This window comes from Bufo bufo, chromosome 4, assembly GCF_905171765.1.
Source record: "Bufo bufo chromosome 4, aBufBuf1.1, whole genome shotgun sequence".
Taxonomy (NCBI): Eukaryota; Metazoa; Chordata; class Amphibia; order Anura; family Bufonidae; genus Bufo; species Bufo bufo.
In genome coordinates, this window is record NC_053392.1 from 162,596,473 (window position 1) to 162,615,392 (window position 18,920).

Below are 18,920 nucleotides of genomic sequence, written 5' to 3' on the forward strand. Positions count from 1 at the left end.
AATAGCAATAAAAACGTCACCTCATTCCGCAAAAAATGAGCCCCCACACAAGACCATAGCCAGAAAAATTATAAAAAATATGGCTCTAAGAAAATTGCAACACAAAAACATGATATTTTTTTCTAAAAATGTTCTTATCGTGTAAAACGTAAAAAAAAAAAATTAAATAGACATATTTGGTATTGCCACATCTGTAACAACTGGCTCTATAAAAATATCACATGATCTATCCTATCAGGTGAACACCTTAAAAAAATTTTTTTTAAATAAACATCACCTCCCAAAAAAACATTATGTTAATTGATCAAAAAGTCGTATGTACCCTAAAATAATAGCAATAAAAACGTCACCTCATTCCGCAAAAAACAAGCCCTCACACAAGACCATAGCCAGAAAAATTTAGAAATTTTTTCTTAAAAATGTAAAAAATTGCTTCTAAAATTCTAAACCTTCTAACGTCCTAAATTTTTTTTATTATATTGCTAAAATTATGCCAACATAAAGTAGACATATGGTGAATGTCAATTAATGAGCATTTTATGAGGTATCACTATCTGTCTTAAAAGCAGAGAGATTCAAATTTAGAAAACAGTGAATTTTTTCAAATTTTCATTAACTTTTGGATTTTTTTTATAAATAAAGGCGAAATATATTGACTCAAATTTACCATTAACATGATGTACAATGTGTCACGAGAAAACAATCTCTGAACGGCTGGGATAAGTTAAAGCATTCCAAAGTTATTACCACATAAAGTGACACATGTCAGATTTGTAAAATTAGATATGGTCAGGAAGGGGGCAAATGGACCGGTCTGGAAGTGGGTAAGGAGCAACGGGGGCGTTGCTGTTACACCTAGAGGCTCTGCTCTCTCTACAACTGCCGCGCCCTTTGCACTTTGATTGACAGGGCGAGGTGTGATGGCGTTTTCACTGCCTTGTAACCGATAATGACTAGTCTATAGACAGAACCTATTCAATTTTATGAAACTAAAAATGAAGTCAAAGTGGATGAACTTGCACCAGTCTTTACCCATACTTCATTTTTCCATAAATTACTGTACTACAGTCCTACAGGTTTATCCCATGGTAATATACAATGCACAAAACATATAAAACCCTTCACAAAAGGTGTAATCTTGATCAAAATGAAACATTATAAGATCCAGTACATTAAGTCCCTTTTCATACCAATACAAATTAACACTGTTAATAATTTGCCATGTACCAAACTAATTGATTGAGAACAAGTCAGCACCCAGGTAAGTCATTAAAAATGGATATCCATCTTGTGTTTCCTATTAAAGCCACAAAACAAAGAGCAGAGGGGTAATCCATGCGGAAAAAAATCCTTTTATAAAGGGATGGCAAATTATTAATGCAGAAAGTTGACTGGACAAATTGGAAAATGTAACTTTCCATAAACCAGTGCAAATACTTTCGCTGTGGTTCTTACAAAAGGTCAGTGTATCATGTTTTACAGTTTGGGTCATACATAATCAATACTAAACCTCTTAGGGTACTTTCACACTAGCGTTGTTGGATCCGGCAGCCGGATCCGGCAAACCGCATGCAAACAGAAATATGTTTTTCCTGATCCGTTAGACAGATCCAGTGATATAGCGGATCCGTTATTCCGGATGCTACCTGATGAGACGGATCCGGTATTTAAATTTTTTTCAAAGATTAATAGCAAAAATAGCTCCTCCTATGTCCCGCCGCATGCGCAGACCGGAAAACCGGCATTAATACATCTCTATGGAAATGAATGCCGGATCCGGCAAGTGCGGTAGTGTTCCGGGATTTTGGCCGGAAAAAATACCGCAGCATTCAGAATGCATTAGGCCAAAAAATCTTTCTCTCTCTCTGATCACTTGTTCACGATCCCCTCCTCATCTTAGTTCGTGAACCCAGTCAATGACTTGAAAGCGTAATTGGCTCACCGAATGTTTGTGTGTGAGGAAACATTCGGTGAGCCAATTACGCTTCCAATTCATTGACTGGGTTTCCCCACTAAGACAAGGAGGGGATCGTGAACAAGTGCTCCGAGAGAGAGAGATGGCCTGGATCCGCCGCCTCAACACCTTACAACCTGTTGGCCATAATAAAGATTATTGTTGGGACTGAGTTCCCCATCATGATATCTTTCAGTGGTACAGGAATATGAATGATGTTGTTACAATTATTACCATTATTAACTCTACATTTCTTATTTCTTTACCCACAGGGACTTTTGACGTCTAATAACGAGTGGTGACACTTGTGAAGCATGTTCCAAGGGCCTCACCTCTACTATTCCAGCCCATTTGTTCTGGGTGGGTCAAATGTTATGTTACCAGCGGACTATTGTTCTTTACAGCCTGAGATATATGTATACATTACTTTAAAAAGGTTCCTTTTCACATTTTATTGTCATGTCCCCATACTATAGTGGTTGTTGATTTATAAGCCTGGTTGGTTAAATAAGCCTATGTCCACATGGCTATTAGCTTGTTAATGACAGGGTTTCCTACTACCCCTATCATTTCTATATGGGAGTCTAGACCTTTGGATCATATGAGGTTTGGAATCTTAGTACCGCTCGTGCATGTCCTAGATGTGCAACAGGCATATCCAGGAGTTGTTCGGCTCTTGCCCTATCCCAAAATGGCGCCTGCATCTTCAGCGCGTCATGCGCACCCGTGTCTGCTGGCTCCGGCATCTTTCCGGAGCCTTGGCTAAGCACGCTTTACCCCTAGCTCCCCTACAGGTATTGCTCCGCCCATTAAGCTCATCACAGCGCCGGCATCCACAGGATTGCAATTAGATACCAGGGTAAGCTCCTTATACTTCTGGCTTTCTTAACCTTACTTCATTTATTATCAATGGTCCCTGTTGTTCTCTGCCGCCTGCTCCACCCAGGCCTCTGGTCTTGATTCTGTCAGTTCTATACACTAATTTCTATTTATCTATTTAGCCTGTGTTTTTAGCCACTCTTGTGGTTCTAGTATTTAGAGTGGTGGTAACCCCCTAATTGCATACCACGTACTTCTGCACCTACGGCATGCTTCATTGCCCAATTATGTATCTGTTATCATTTACTTTTGATTTTCTGTATGAATATGAATTATTTAGAATCATGTATTCTTGTAACTAATTGTAAATTCTTATATTACAATCATGTATTTTTGCATTTGATTCAATCATGTACCACATTTAATTAATTGTAAATTATTATATTTCTAGTTAGCCTGATGAGGGGTTAAATATAGCTCGAAACGTTGAGTGAATGTATTATAACCAAGTCCGGCTGAATAAAAATCACTGAATATTTCACCTGCAAGTCTGGAGTGCTGTCGATTTGATTATTTACATTGGAATATCTCCAATATAATGCATTCATATTATAACCGAATAGGCTTTGCATTTATAACTTAAAATCTAGACGTGTCAGGCAAATTCCAAGTTCATATTTGGAATCAGCGAGCTCATTTTAGTATAAATCACGTTTTTCTCTCAGTAGCAAAATCATTGTTGCGCCATCGCATTTATCTCAAATACCAAAACAAAATGTGGCAAAATGTTTATTAACACACATATCTGTACAAGTTCCTCTATACATAGGGTCTCTGTAGCTTTTACCATCCTTTATGGGCACCGAGTGACCAAACTAGAGCAGAGTATAATTTACAATTAAAGGGGTGTTCCAGTTTCAGCACATACATGTTATAGTATGTTTAAATAAACCTTATACAATTTTTGTCATTTTTCTAAATTCCTCATCATTTCATGATCTCTGCTTGCTGTCACCTATAATGAACCTTAATGAGCATCTGTCATCAAGATCAACCCTATTAAATCAGCACAATGCCTGGTGGGGTTGACCCTGATGATTAAAAGAATGCCTTATTTATGTGTCACTGTTGCGCCATTCCCTTGATATAACACTTATTAGTGATAAATTAGTGATGTAAATTAGGTTTTCAGAGCACCGGCAGATGGGTCGCATCTCCTCAGAGGACTTGAGCTCCTCTGTCCTGCACCACTTGACACTCCTCTCATCCCCATGACCGACAGAGATGCCTGGTTCTGTAATCTAATAACTGCGCATGCGTAGTGCATCTGACTACTATGCATGTGCTGATGCCGCCATGCTCCACCCAGAAGAGGAGATGCTCCGCTTTTTTAGGAGAGGGTGGCATCATCGGCACATGCACAGAATTAATCTACAAAGCGTGTGGAAAACGCATTAAAACATTTTGCACTCGCGCGGAAAAATCATGCATTTTCCCACAACGCACCCGCATTTTGTCCGACCCTCACACGCGACGCCCGTGTGAAAGAGGCCTTATAGTTCCGTTATCACTGCTGTGTGTTCTCATGAGCCGAGTACTTGTGTATCCATCACCTGACCCTGGACATACTGAGCCACAGGAAATAACTCCTATTCTCCTGACAAGCAAACAGAGATCTTGGAAACCTTTAGAAAGTGGTACAGAAAGAGTAATAAAAAAACTTTATAATTTATTTATAACATTTATTTGATGAAACAGGAATACCCCTTGTATAGATGTATAGTGTTCTGTTCATTCAGCCTTATGAAATAGCATACAACACCTTCGGTATAATGAGGGAGAACAAGTAGAAAAGAAGAAAATACAGTTGCAAGAAAAAGTATGTGAACCCTTTGGAATTATATGGATTTCTGCACAAATTGGTAATAAATGTGATATGATCTTCATCTAAGTCACAACAATAGACAATCACAGTCTGCTTAAACTAATAACACACAAAGAATTAAATGTTACCATGTTTTTATTGAACACACCATGTAAACATTCACAGTGCAGGTGGAAAAAGTATGTGGACCCCTAGACTAATGACATCTCCAAGAGCTAATTGGAGTGAGGTGTCAGCCAACTGGAGTCCAATCAATGAGATGAGATTGGAGGTGTTGGTTACAGCTGCCCTGCCCTATAAAAAACACACACCAGTTCTGGGTTTGCTTTTCACAAGAAACATTGTCTGATGTGAATGATGCCTCGCACAAAAGAGCTCTCAGAAGACCTACGATTAAGAATTGGTTGCAGTGAGTGAGGCTCAAAGAGTATCTCAACTCTTGTTACTACATAGAGTATATAAAACTCCTGTCATGATGAAAAAAATGGGATATAGAAGTGATGATTGTTGCCCGAGGTGTGATGTTGCGAATGCAGACCTCATTCACTTGATGTGGAATTGTCCTAGACTAAGAAGATACTGGGAAGGGGTGATTGAACTGGTAAAAACTGTTTTTGATGTTGAGCTCAGTATGACTGTATCTGTGTGTATGTTAGGAGGTGTGAGTATACCGAACTCAATGTCCGAGAAAAGATTAGCTGTCATCAGGGTTTTATATCAGGCCAGGAAGGTAATAGCTTTCCATTGGATAGATAGGCAACCGCCATCAGTGGATGAATGGGTAAAAAAAATACACGGGTTGATTAGTCTTGAAAATTATGTATATCAAAAAAGGAACTGTTTAAAAAAGTTCGAGAAAATATGGTCGTTATGGATTCAATACTACAATCTGCAATTGTAACGGAATGAGAGAGTGTGCGAGAGAATGAGTGTGGTATGGGAAGGATTAGAAGGGGGCGGCGGAAAGCATATGTAAGATAGGTAGCTTTAAGGGCTTAGGAAATAGGGGGATATCTGGTACGTCTATACATCTCTGATTATTTAGTAAAGCATGTCACATTGCACACAACTGCTTGGTTCTGAATTAAGGTACTGAGATAACGCAAAACTAAGATAATGATATGTCAGATATAATGATGTAATGGTTTATACACACAATTGTCTCATGGGGTATGTTGGGAAGAGGGAGGGAGGGGGAAATTTGGAAGACAGGGCTCTGTCTGTTGTTAAAATGGAAAATTTTTAATAAAAAGAATCTGATTTAAAAAAGAATTGTTGACTTGCATAAAGCTGGAAAGGGTTATAAAAGTATCTCCAAAAGCCTTGCTGTTCATCAGTCCACGGTAAGACAAATTGTCTATAAATGGAGAAAGTTCAGCACTGCTGCTACTCTCCATAGGAGTGGCTGTCCTGTAAAGATAACTGCAAGAGCATAGCGCAGACTGCTCAATGAGGTGAAGAAGAATCCTAGAGTGTCAGCTAAAGACTTACAAAAGTCTCTGGCATATCCTAACATCCCTGTTAGCGAATCTATGATACGTAAAACACTAAACAAGAATGGATTTCATGGGAGGATACCACAGAGGAAGCCACTGCTGTCCAAAAAAAACATTGCTGCACGTTTACAGTTTGCACAAGAGCACCTGGATGTTCCACAGCAGTACTGGCAAAATATTCTGTGGACAGATGAAACCAAAGTTGAGTTGTTTGGAAGAAACACACAACACTATGTGTGGAGAAAAAGAGGCACAGCACACCAACATCAAAACCTCATCCCAACTGTGAAGTATGGTGGTGGGGGCATCATGGTTTGGGGCTGCTTTGCTGCGTCAGGGCCTGGACGGATTGCTATCATCGAAGGAAAAATGAATTCCCAAGTTTATCAAGACATTTTGCAGGAAAACTTAAAGAGGACCTTTCATCTGGCAAAAAATGTGAACTAAGGGATCTCACTGCACTTACTATTATCCCTGGGCGCCGCTCCGTTCTCCTGATATGCCCTCCAGTATGTTCAGTCACTTGGTTATAGTAGGAGGAGACTGCCCTTGTTCTCCTGGGCGTCTCCTTCTCCTAGGCTGTAGCGCTGGCCAATCGCAGCGCAGAGCTCACAGCCTGTGAGAAGAAGACGCCCAGGAGAACAAGGGCAGTCTCCTCCTACTATAACCAAGTCCCCTAAGTCTCCGCCTACTATAACCAAGTGACCGAACATACCAGAGGGCATAGCAGGAGAATGGAGCGGTGCCCAGGAATAATGGTAAGTGCAGTGAGATGGCTGGGTGCCGCTGTACAGATCATGACACTTAGTTCAGACTTAGTTCAGAATTTTCTGCCAGGTGAAAGGTCCTCTTTAAGGCCATCTGTCCACCAGCTAAAGCTGAACAGCAGATGAGTGTTGCAACAGGACAACAACCCAAAGCATAGAAATAAATCAACAACAGAATGGCTTAAATAGAAGAAAATACGCCTTCTGGAGTGGCCCAGTCAGAGTCCTGACCTTAACCTGATTGAGATGCTGTTGTATGACCTCAAGAAAGCGATTCACACCAGACATCCCAAGGATATTGCTGAACTGAAACAGTTCTGTAAAGAGGAATGGTCAAGAATTACTCCTGACCGTTGTGCACGTCTGATCTGCAACTATAGGAAACGTTTGGTTGAAGTTATTACTGCAAAAGGAGGTTCAACCAGTTATTAAATCCAAGGGTTTACATACTTTTTCCACCTGCACTGTGAATGTTTACATGGTGTGTTCAATAAAAACATGGTAACATTTAATTCTTTGTGTTATTAGTTTAAGCAGACTGTGATTGTCTATTGTTGTGACTTAGATGAAGATCAGATCACATTTATGACAATTTGTTCAAAAATCCATATCGTTCCAAAGGGTTCACATACTTTTTCTTGCAACTGTAATTGCAGATCATAATTTTATTATATGCAAAACTGCATCCACCACCCGTTTTGTACCTCCACTTGCTGTGGTGTGAAGTCAGTTGTTGAGAAAGAGACCACTATTAAAATATGATTTCAAGGGAGACTATATAGAAAATGCATAATACTTGAGATAAAACAGTATATAAATAATGTACTGTAAAAGACACCGCTGTAAATGTTTCCTCCATATCACATTATTTATGTACAATCAGCAACTAACACTACCGATGGTGAAGGTATGAAACACAGCAGAGTCATTTGTGTAGCACTCACCACAGCAAAATTCCATCCCTCAGCGAGGTGAAGAGGCTGTTGTTGGAAGGCTCCATAGGCAGAAGATGCTTAACGTCTGGGTCATCCTTTAAAGCTTTATTTATCCAGTTGACAAAGGCCACTTTCTCTTCATCTGAAAGGAGCAGCAGTACAGTTATCTACTGGAGGAACAGCAGGCAGCAGGCTACTATGATAACCCAGCCGGGGCGTGACGAAGTCTCACTTTCTAGGTTGGGCTGAAGTTCCTGCACTCTACTCTTACCTGAATAGGAATGCTGTGTTCCCTGGCTGGAAATCGCAGAGGTCCCTCCTAATGCCGTTATGCCCAGTCTTTTATTGATTGATTTTCGGAATGTTCTGCTCACATCTTTACTTTTCAGATCTTGGTATAACTACAACAGAAGAAGGCAATGTAAAGAAGCGATCCCACAACAGTTTTTATTCCCTGGCTTGTTAGAAATGTACATGATGTGAATTTTAGTGAAGGTAATCTCCTTACCCGTGACTGTAGTTGTCAGCTATCCACTCCCTTCTAATCCTCAGCTGTGTCATGTGACCGGCACTCCGACGCTCCGACACACTGGCAGATATTTATTAAAGTGTTTATGCCACTATTGTGGAGTAAAAAAAAGTTGCAATTCATGGTACACACGTATTTGCACCATAATTTGCAACTTTTCACTTCTCTCGCCTCTGGCTTAGAGGAAGGTAGCAGGGATTCCAGTGGCCAGCCGTATTTACTGCCAGTTACATCAGAAACTGGCAAAAGTGATAGTTCAAATCTACGCCAGCTCATGGGTGGTGTATATTTTGAACGTCTGGTGGACAGACTGCCAGGAATTGTACAAATGGCACATTTTTCACTGCCGGACTTTTTGCCTAGACTGGCATATGTAACTCCAGTCTTAATACATCTCCCCTCTTGTCTTATGTGTGGACAGGAAGTCAGTTTCTCTATTCATTTCTATAAAAGCCTCCCATAGGAATGAAAGCAGAAACTGACTTCCTGTACACACAGCAGACAATGTGTTACTTGGAGAGTCAGAGCCTCAGTGACATGACAAACCTCCCACCCAGGGGCGGATTCGCCATAGACCTTACAGGGAAATTTCCCGGTGGGCCGATGCCCAGGGGGCCGCCTGGGCCCACCTTATGGCTGGCCGAGTGGAAGTTTTTGGGGATGTATTTTGTGCTGCTGGCAGTATTTGGTGATGGACTGTGGTATTTGGCTTTGTTGGGGTGGTATAATGTGGCACAATATGGTATTACTGGCCTGCTTTCCATCAATTTGGACCCCAACTACAAAACGGGGCCACTTGTAGTATTTTTTCCAGGGCCACCTTAAGTTCCCCAGTCCGCCCCCTGCCTACACCTCACTATAATTTACAACCTTAAGGGCCAGAGAATAAAGTTTTTGTGGCCGTTCTTCTTTAAGGTATGAGTACATGGTGGAGCACTGATAAAACTTTTTGTACATCAATGCACAACCGGAGCATGTGTTTTTCAGCTAGCTTGAACCTTGTAAGGTAGTTTACTTTACTGCTGCAAAAATCTAAGCAAGGGTGAGTTCAGATGTGGCAGGAAATAATGCATGTGGATTTTGCTGTAGATTTGCATTGCATAGGATGAAATCCTTGATGAAAATCCACAGCAGGTCTGCAACATAACAGGGCAGGCTGTGCTAATCTTCAACAAAAAAATGTTTTCATTAAATGTGAATTTGCTTGCATGTACTAAATTTGTTGCAGATCAGTGCAAAAATCTGCCACATCTAAATAGGCATCTATGGACTGCGCAGGGAAGTCATCTGGGTCATTGCATCCAGGAAGTTGCAGCACCCGTTCCAGCAAGGAACTCTCCCTTAACGTCAATGTATTGCTGCCCTGCCTCTCTAGCCAGCAATAAGCTGGGGGAAGTTGAAATGTTATGGAGTTACTTTTCTTTTTCGGAAAGTCTATATGTAATCAGGTACTAATAAGTGTACTGCGATTTTGTATACATGACTTATGTCAAGATGTGTTGCCCTGATGACCAGGTAATACTACTATGTTTTCTGGACATTGATGTATAACCTGACTGACTCCTTGATGTTCTATGCATACCTTTATTGCAATAAAAAGATGACTCTGATTTAAAAAAATATAAGGAGCCCAAGGGGACGTTTCTCCGGCAGTTGGAGCCCAGCCGCATCCGTTACTTCGGAGCCCAGCACCGCCCCACTGCTAATTTATTCACTTCTCTTTGCCGACGTAATGTTTGTGCAGCGCCCGTAATCCCGCGCATGCCCCCTGGATAGGAAGAGCAGAGCGGCGCAACTTGCCGGGCGGGCGAAGGACGGAGGAGCAGGAGCGGCGAAGCTGGCGCATGCACAATGACTTCTGTGAGGCCGATGCCAGGACACCACGTGGGCACTGACATGTGTATCCAGGGCGCATGCGCGGGATAACAGGTGCTGCACAAACATTACGCCAGTGAAGAGGAGTGAATAAATTAGCAGTGGGGCGGTGCTGGGCTCCAACTGTCAGAGGGACGTCCCCTTGGGCTCCTTATTGAGGTACTTTCCATATTAATAAAACCGATTTTATAGACAAAATAAAAGAAACAGGGCAGTAATACTAGTATATTTTAATGTAAATCATGGAGACTGATGTGGTGATGTGATTAACTTAGTAAGTAAAATCCAGGTGACAGTGTCCCTTTAAGTAGCTTGCCGCAATCCCAATGCTTAACAAAGGCCCAGATCTTGGCGTTGAATGCCATTTTTTGTGTCCTCTTCACCTAACTAGGGCCTGCCATATTAGAGGAACACACATTCTTTCTGTACTCCGTGTCGTTTATGGACCACTGGTAGCCAGCTTGTCTTAGGGTACTTTTACATTAGCGGCAGGGGAGTCCGGCACGGCAGCGCACGGCGAGAGGCAGCCAGACTAAATGTACAACATGCAGTACTTGCAGTCCGGCTGCCTCTCGCCGTGCGCTGCCGTGCTGCCGCCGGAACTCCGCCCCCTCCCCCATTATAGTCAAAGGGGATGAAGCGGCAGTCTGGGGGCACACGTGAACTAGCGCCAGGACGGATGATCCGACAGGCCAGAACAGCCTGCCGGACTCCCCTAGTGTGAAACTAGCTTTATAATGTGACCCTTGACTCCCTTAAAATAATTTTTCCAAAGTTATGACCCTTTTTAACTAGTCCTTGCACAGTGTGGTACCTAATGGGAAAAAAATCATACTCACTCTGTTCTGGTGCCCTTGCTCTGTTGGGCGATTCTCAGTTCTGTGGCTTGTTTACTTCCAGCTGGGGTAAAGACAGGGTTAGATGTGCTGCTGCAGCCAATGATATGTCCCTACTGAGGGACATGTCACCGCTGAGGCCAGTCATTAGATTCAGTGGTGCACGTGTTTCCCCACGTACCCCAGCCAATAGTAAACAAGCCAGGGACTAGAAGACTGCAGAACACAGACAGGGTGGCAGAACGGAGCAGTGGGGAAAATGTGAGTATGATTTTTTTATTAGGTACCACATGCTATGTGGGATAATTGACCCCTTAAGGACCCTGCCATTTTTTACTTTAAGGACCAGGCCATTTTTAGCAAATTTGACATGTGTCACTTTATGTGGTAATAACTTTAAAACGCTTTTACTTATCCAGGCCATTCTGAGATTGTTTTCTTGTCACATATTGTACTTTATGACCCTGGTAAAATTGAGTCATAAAATATTTCATTTTTATTTATAAAAATATACAAAATTTACCAGAAATTTGGAAAAATTTCCAAATTTCAATTTCTCTACTTTTACGATAGTAATACCTCCAAAAATAGTTATTACCTTACATTCCCCATATGTCTACTTCATGTTTGGATCATTTTGAAAATGTTTTTTTTTTATTTTTAGAAGGCTTAGAAGTTTAAAAGCAAATCTTAAAATTTTTAAGAACATTTCCAAACCCCAATCTTTTCAGGACCAGTTCAGTTATGAAGTCACTTTCTGTGGCTTACTTTTTAGAAACCACCCATAAATCACCCCATTTTAGAAACGACACCCCTCAAGGTATTCAAAACTGATTTTACAAAACTTTGTTAACCCTTTAGGTGCCCCACGAGAATTAAATTAAAATGGGAATGAAATTTCAAAATGTAACTTTTTTTAGCAGATTTTTTATTTGAATCATTTTTTCTGCAAAACATCAAGGGTTAACAGCAAAACAAAAGTCACAATCTATTACCCTGAATCAGGAGTTTACAGAAACACCCCATGTGTGCTCAAAAACTGATGTATGGGCGCACAGCATGCTTCAGAGTAGAAGGAGCACCATATGGCTTTTGGAGAGCGGTTTTACCTGGAATGGTAATTGGGAGCTATGTCGCATATGAAGACACCCTGAGGTGGCCCTACAGTGGAAATCCCCAAAAAGTAACCCCATTCAAGAAACTACACCCCTCAAGGAATATTTCAAGATGTGTAGTGAGCACTTTGACCCATCAGGCGTTTCACAGAATTAGGCCGAATGCACACGAGTGTATTACTGTAGTGCAGCGGCGGCATGAAGCGCACGGCGTCATAGCAACCAATGACGCCGTGCGCTCCTGCTGTCAGCAGGAATCCAGGCCGTGTTACCACGGACCCCTCACGGCCGTGGCCGTGTGCATTCGGCCTTAGGAAACGATTGGCTGTGAAAATGTAAAATCATATTTTTTACCAGAAAAAGTTGCTTTACACCCACACTTTTCACTTTCACAAGGGGAAACAGGACAAAATGCACACCACATTTTGTTCCCCATTTCCCCCCGAATACCCCAACACCCCATATGTCATCAAAAAATTATGTACGGATGCATGGCAGGGTTCAAAAGGGAAGTAGCGCCATAGGGCTTTTTGGAGGATAGATTTTGCAGGATTGGCTTTTGGGAGCTATGTCGCATATAAAGACACCCTGAGGTACGCCTAGAGTGGAAACCTCCAAAAAGTGACCCTATTCCAGCAACTACACCCCTCAAGGAATATTTTAAGGTGTGTAGTGAGCACTTTGACCTATCGGGCGTTTCACAGAATTATGAAACGCTTGGCTGTGGAAAATTAAACATTTTTCAAGAAAAAGTTGCTTTACAGCCACATTTTTCACTTTCAAAAGGGGTAACAGGACAAAGTGCACCCCACATTTTGTTCTCCATTTCCCCCCGAATACGGCAACACCCCATATGTGCTCAAAAAATAATGTATGGGCGCATGGCAGGGCTCTTGAGTCAAACAACTAAATATGGATTTTGCTGACATGAATTGGCAGACATGGATTTTAGGTGCCATGTCGCATTAAATAAATTCCTTAGGTCCCCAGAAATGAAAAAAACCCAAAAATGACCCCATTTCGGAAAGAGCACCCCCGTACGAACATTTTAAGTGATAGAAAGGGTACTTTTCAGCAAATAGGTGTCTCATAGAAGACAGAAATACTTGGGAAAGCATTTCAAAGCACATATTTGTGGAAAAAAACTTTTTTAATAGCAGACCCCAATTTTTTTCCCGCAAGGGGTTAAAGGAGAAAATGCACCCCAGGTTATGTTCCCCATTTTCTCCCCATTCAGGAAACACCCCATATGTTCTTGTAGCCTGCTGTATGGGCGCACATTAAATAAATTCCTGAGGTCCCCAGAAATTTAAAACCCCAAGAAGTAACCCCATTTCGGAAAGAGCACCCCCGTAAGAACATTTTAAGTGGTAGAAAGGGTACTTTTTAGCAAACAGGTGTCTCACAAAAGGCAGAAATACTAGAGAAAGGATTTCAAAGTAGTGATGGCCTTGCGGTTCGCCCGGCGGCGCCAAACATGCGAACATATGGCGATATTCGCACCCGCCATATTCTTTTACATTGTGAAGAACTTTGACCCATGACACATCCATCAGGTGGTACAGGACATCCAATTGAAAAGTTTCAGCACATGGACATACCCCCTACCCTATAAATAAACCTGATCTGGGTGCCATTTTACATTCAGTCTTTTGCCAGTGTAGGGAGAGGTTGCTGTGTGGAGCAGGGACAGACTGTTAGGGACAAAAAGGCTATCAAATAGAGCCACAAAAATCCTTTTAACCCCTTAGTGACCACTAACACACCTTTTTACTGATGTAAACAAAGGGGGTTTTAGCTAAACAGCTTGCTTTAATCAGTCATTACATGTACTTAAAATGGTGCATTAAAAACTATAACTTGTCCTGCAAAAAATAAGACCTCATACAAGTACATTGATGAAAAAAACAAAAAGGTTATAGCTTTTGGAATGCAATTTTTTTTTTTTATGTGAGTGGTCACTAAGGGGTTAAGGACTGGTATAGGTGTACTATTGATAGGTGTGCAGTACAGAGGGGTTTAATACACTTATAATATACTTTCTAACATAGAAAGCATACTATAGTGGATTTGCATTGTGCAGCAGTGGTGAGCGGTTCTGCAGCGATACTGCAGCTACCCAGAGTGACAAACGCAATTAGAAAAAATAATTATAACTGGTGTGATAGACCAGTCGCCCCCCAAAAAACTAATAGAAGCAGGGTGTTATATACCAATAATATACTTTCTATATAGTGCATTTGGGTACTGCAGCATTTGTTTGTTGTTTTGCTGCGTTCCCTCTGCTAAACACAGTGACAAACGGTATTGGAAAAAATTATTATAACTGGTGTGCGCATGCACGTACGCGAAAATTATATTACCGATATTTGACATTTAAAAAAATAATGAATGGAGATCGCAAATTCGAATAATACATCTGGTATGTCACTGTCCATGTTGTGGGACTATTTGTGCACTTCTAGTAATTATTTCTTGGCTGCAAATATGAGCTGAAGGTTTTTCAGGTTCGCCTGCCATTAAAATGAATGGGACCCGCCGCGAACATGCGGTTTGCGAACATTTGATTGCGTTCGCGAACCGTCCTGGTAGATGTTCGTCCATCACTATTACAAAGCACACATTTGTAAAAATGAAAAATTTTAGCAGACCCCAATCTTTCACTTTCACAAGGGGTTAAAGGAGAAAATGCACCCCAGTATATGTTCCCCATTTTCTCCCTTTTTTGAAAACACCCCATATGTGCTTGTAGCCTGCTCTATTGGCGCACAGCAGGTCTCTTGAGGCAAAGTGCAAAAACAGCTTTTTGCAGGCCTGAATAAACAGACATGTATTTTAGGTGCCATGTCACATTAATTAAGATCCTGAGGTCCCCAGAAATGATAAACCCCAAGAAGTGACCCCATTTCGGAAAGAGCACCCATGTACGAACATTTTAAGTGGTGGAAAGAGTACTTTTGAGCAAACAGGTGTCTCACAGAAGTCAGAAATATTAGAGAAAGGATTTCAAAGCACACATTTGTAAAAATGAACAATTACTAGCAGACCCCAATTTTTCACTTTTACAAGGGGTTAAAGGAGAAAATGCACTCCAGTATATGTTCCCCATTTTCTCCCCTTTTTGAAAACACCCCACATGTGCTTGTAGCCTGCTGTATTGGCACACATCAGGTCTCTAGAAGCAAAGTGCAAAAACAGTTTTTTGCAGGCCTGAATAAACAGACATGTATTTTAGGTGCCATGTCACATTAAATACATTTCCTGAGGTCCCCAGAAATGAAAAACCCCAAGAAGTGACCCCATTTGGAAAAAGCACCCCCGTACAAACATTTTAAGGGGTGGAAAGGGCACTTTGGACCTAACAGTTGTCTCACAGAAAAGAATATGGAGTGGTTGTTGGAAAGTGGATATGCAAGGGAGGTGGACTAAATCAGAGATATAAAGTGGAAATATTACAGGGAGCATAAAGGATGAAATTAAATTAGGACTCCATGGATAAGTGGTATATTCTGAAACACTCCTGCATGCACAGGCCAGGTTTTTCAGGGCAGGTTTTGCAGTGGTAAATTGTGTCTTTCCTTATCCCCCTTTTGGAACACACCCTGCATCTTTTTTGGGTCCTTCCCTTCCTTGATTTCTGGGGGACTTGACCTGGAAAATGATGCCCTGGTACAACACGGGCACCATGACTTTCTGAAGTACTGGGAACCTCCCCGGCCTGGGTTTGAAAAATTAGGGCCTTGATTACGACTTCTTGGACTGAAGGAAGTTCCTCTGTGGCCTGAAGATTGAAATAGGATGTACGCATTGCACATTGCCAACTGTACAATGTGTACGGCCAGCTTTTTGTATCACTCTTTAGTTTTTCGTGTGGCACTGTAGGGCTTCATAAGTTGATCTGCAAGATCCACCCCTCCCATGTACCTGCTGTAATCCAGATACAAACCTGGTTTGGGGACAGTGGTACCTTGTACAGCGGCAGGGGAGCTGGCATTAGTGTGGATGGTGGTCAGTACAAGGACGTCCCTCTTGTCCTTGTACTTAACCACCAGCATGTTATCATGGAGGAGAGCCCTACTTTCACCCATTCTCAGTGATTGCCCTACCAGGGATCTAGGGAGGCCTCTCAGATTTTTGCGCACTGTGCCGCAAGCCACAGTACCTCTGGCAGTTAGGGACCTGAATAGGGGTATGCTGGTATAATAGTTATCCACATAGAGGTGGTAACCCTTATCCAGCAGTGGGTGCAGTAAGTCCCACACAATCTTCCCACTAACTCCTAGAAGGGGGGGCATTCTGGAGGTTCTATCCTGGAATCCTTCCCTTCATAAACGCGGAACTTGTGGGTGTTCCCAGAGCTACTGTCACAGAGTTTGTATATTTTTATGCCATACCTTGCCCGTTTGCTAGGCAGGTACTGGCGGAATCTAATCTTCCTTTGAACAGTAATAGGGACTTATCTACACATACATTTTTCTCTGGGTTGTACACCTCAGCAAACTTGGTGCTGAAGTGGTCAATGACAGGTCTACCTTGAACAGACGGTCAAATGTTGGGTCATTTTGGGGTGGGCACTGTGAATTGTCATTGTAGTGTAGGAATTTCCTAATTGACTCAAATCACTTCCGGATCATGGTCAGACTGTAAATTGAAGTCTGGTAGAAAATGTCAGAACTCCAATATTGCCTAACATTAGTTTTTTTTATTACGCCCATATGCAGCATGAGTCCCCAAAACTTCATTATCTCTGCTGCATCTACTGGGGTCCAACCCAGGGGTCTAGCGTATGGCGCTGCAGTTCCAGTCAATAGCAGCGCTGGCAGGGAACCCAAACACTGGTGTCCCCTGCCTGACCTAGGAGAAAACAGGTGCTGACCTGTTCAGCACCAGTCACCTCCACATGACCCCCCCCCCCCCCCCTGCAGCTCCGCCAGAGCTGCGATACTTATGAGTGAAGAATACAGCCAATAGCAGCAATCGGGGCTGCAGGGGGGCGGTTCAGCACCATGCTGCCCTTACCTGGCATGGCTTCCTGCCGGTGAGAGCAGACATGGTGCTGCGATTCCCCCCGATTGTTCCCCAGAGCCCCGCGGACCTCGTGACGTACATGTACAGTACGTCACTGGTCCTTAAGTCACGTCCAGTTATGACGTACATGTACGTCATGGGTCCTTAAGGGGTTAAAAGACCCTAATACTGGAAAACCTGTTTAAGGACAAAAAAGAGAGCTTCCCTAGATAGTACAGGGTGGTCCAAAAGTATAGAGACACCTGAATAAATAGAAAATAGTGGTTGGGAATGTCATCCTGTGTGTAGCATGTTGCTAAGGGGAAGGGGGCAAAACTGAGAGGGGTGGTGTCCAACACAGCAGTCATTTTGAAAGCTACTATCTTGGAACCAAGTCAGAATTTTAAAATGCGAAGAGGTGCATGTGAGATATGTATCCGATACAGAATTTGGTAAAGAATACAAATCTACAGTGCCTTGCAAAAGTATTCACCCCCTTGACTTTTTTCGGATTTTGTTACATTACAGCCTTAAATTCAATGTTTTATTAATCTGAATTTTATGTGATGGATCAGAACACAATAGTCTAAGTTGGTGAAGTGAAATGAGATAAATATACAGTACAGACCAAAAGTTTGGACACACCTTCTCATTCAAAGAGTTTTCTTTATTTTCATGACTATGAAAATTGTAGATTCACACTGAAGGCATCAAAACTATGAATTAACACATGTGGAATTATATACATAACAAACAAGTGTGAAACAACTGAAAATATGTCATATTCTAGGTTCTTCAAAGTAGCCACCTTTTGCTTTGATTACTGCTTTGCACACTCTTGGCATTCTCTTGATGAGCTTCAAGAGGTAGTCCCCTGAAATGGTTTTCACTTCACAGGTGTGCCCTGTCAGGTTTAATAAGTGGGATTTCTTGCCTTATAAATGGGGTTGGGACCATCAGTTGTGTTGAGGAGAAGTCAGGTGGATACACAGCTGATAGTCCTACTGAATAGACTGTTAGAATTTGTATTATGGCAAGAAAAAAGCAGCTAAGTAAAGAAAACGAGTGGCCATCATTACTTTAAGAAGTGAAGGTCAGTCAGTCAGCCGAAAAATTGAGAAAACTTTGAAAGTAAGGGCTATTTGACCATGAAGGAGAGTGATGGGGTGCTGGCGCCAGATGACCTGGCCTGCATAGTCACCGGACCTGAACCCAATCGAGATGGTTTGGGGTGAGCTGGACCGCAGAGTGAAGGCAAAAGGGCCAACAAGTGATAAGCATCTCTGGGAACTCCTTCAAGACTGTTGGAAGACCATTTCAGGGGACTACCTCTTGAAGCTCATCAAGAGAATGCCAAGAGTGTGCAAAGCTGTAATCAAAGCAAAAGGTGGCTACTTTCAAGAACCTAGAATATGACATATTTTCAGTTGTTTCACACTTGTTTGTTATGTATATAATTCCACATGTGTTAATTCATAGTTTTTATGCCTTCATAGTCATGAAAATAAAGAAAACTCTTTGAATGAGAAGGTGTGTCCAAACTTTTGGTCTGTACTGTATAAATAAAACTATTGTTTAGAAATAGAAAATAGAGAATTGGCATGTGCATATGTATTCACCCCCTTTGTTAGGAAGCCCATAAAAAGCTCTGGTACAACCAATTACCTTCAGAAGTCACATAATTAGTCACATAATCTAAGTG

General features: G+C 41.8%; 1 protein-coding gene across 1 annotated transcript in view; it reads right to left on the minus strand.

Moving 5' to 3' along the window:
• Positions 1–18,920, minus strand: part of PLS1 (plastin 1) — a 103,621-nt gene that overhangs the window by 46,943 nt on the left and 37,758 nt on the right. Inside the window, exons 3-4 of the mRNA XM_040429947.1 lie at positions 8,128–8,257; positions 7,866–7,998 (exon numbers count right to left, since the gene is read on the minus strand). Of these exons, the coding sequence (XP_040285881.1) occupies positions 7,866–7,998; positions 8,128–8,257 (263 nt within the window). The remainder of the gene's footprint in view (positions 1–7,865; positions 7,999–8,127; positions 8,258–18,920) is intronic.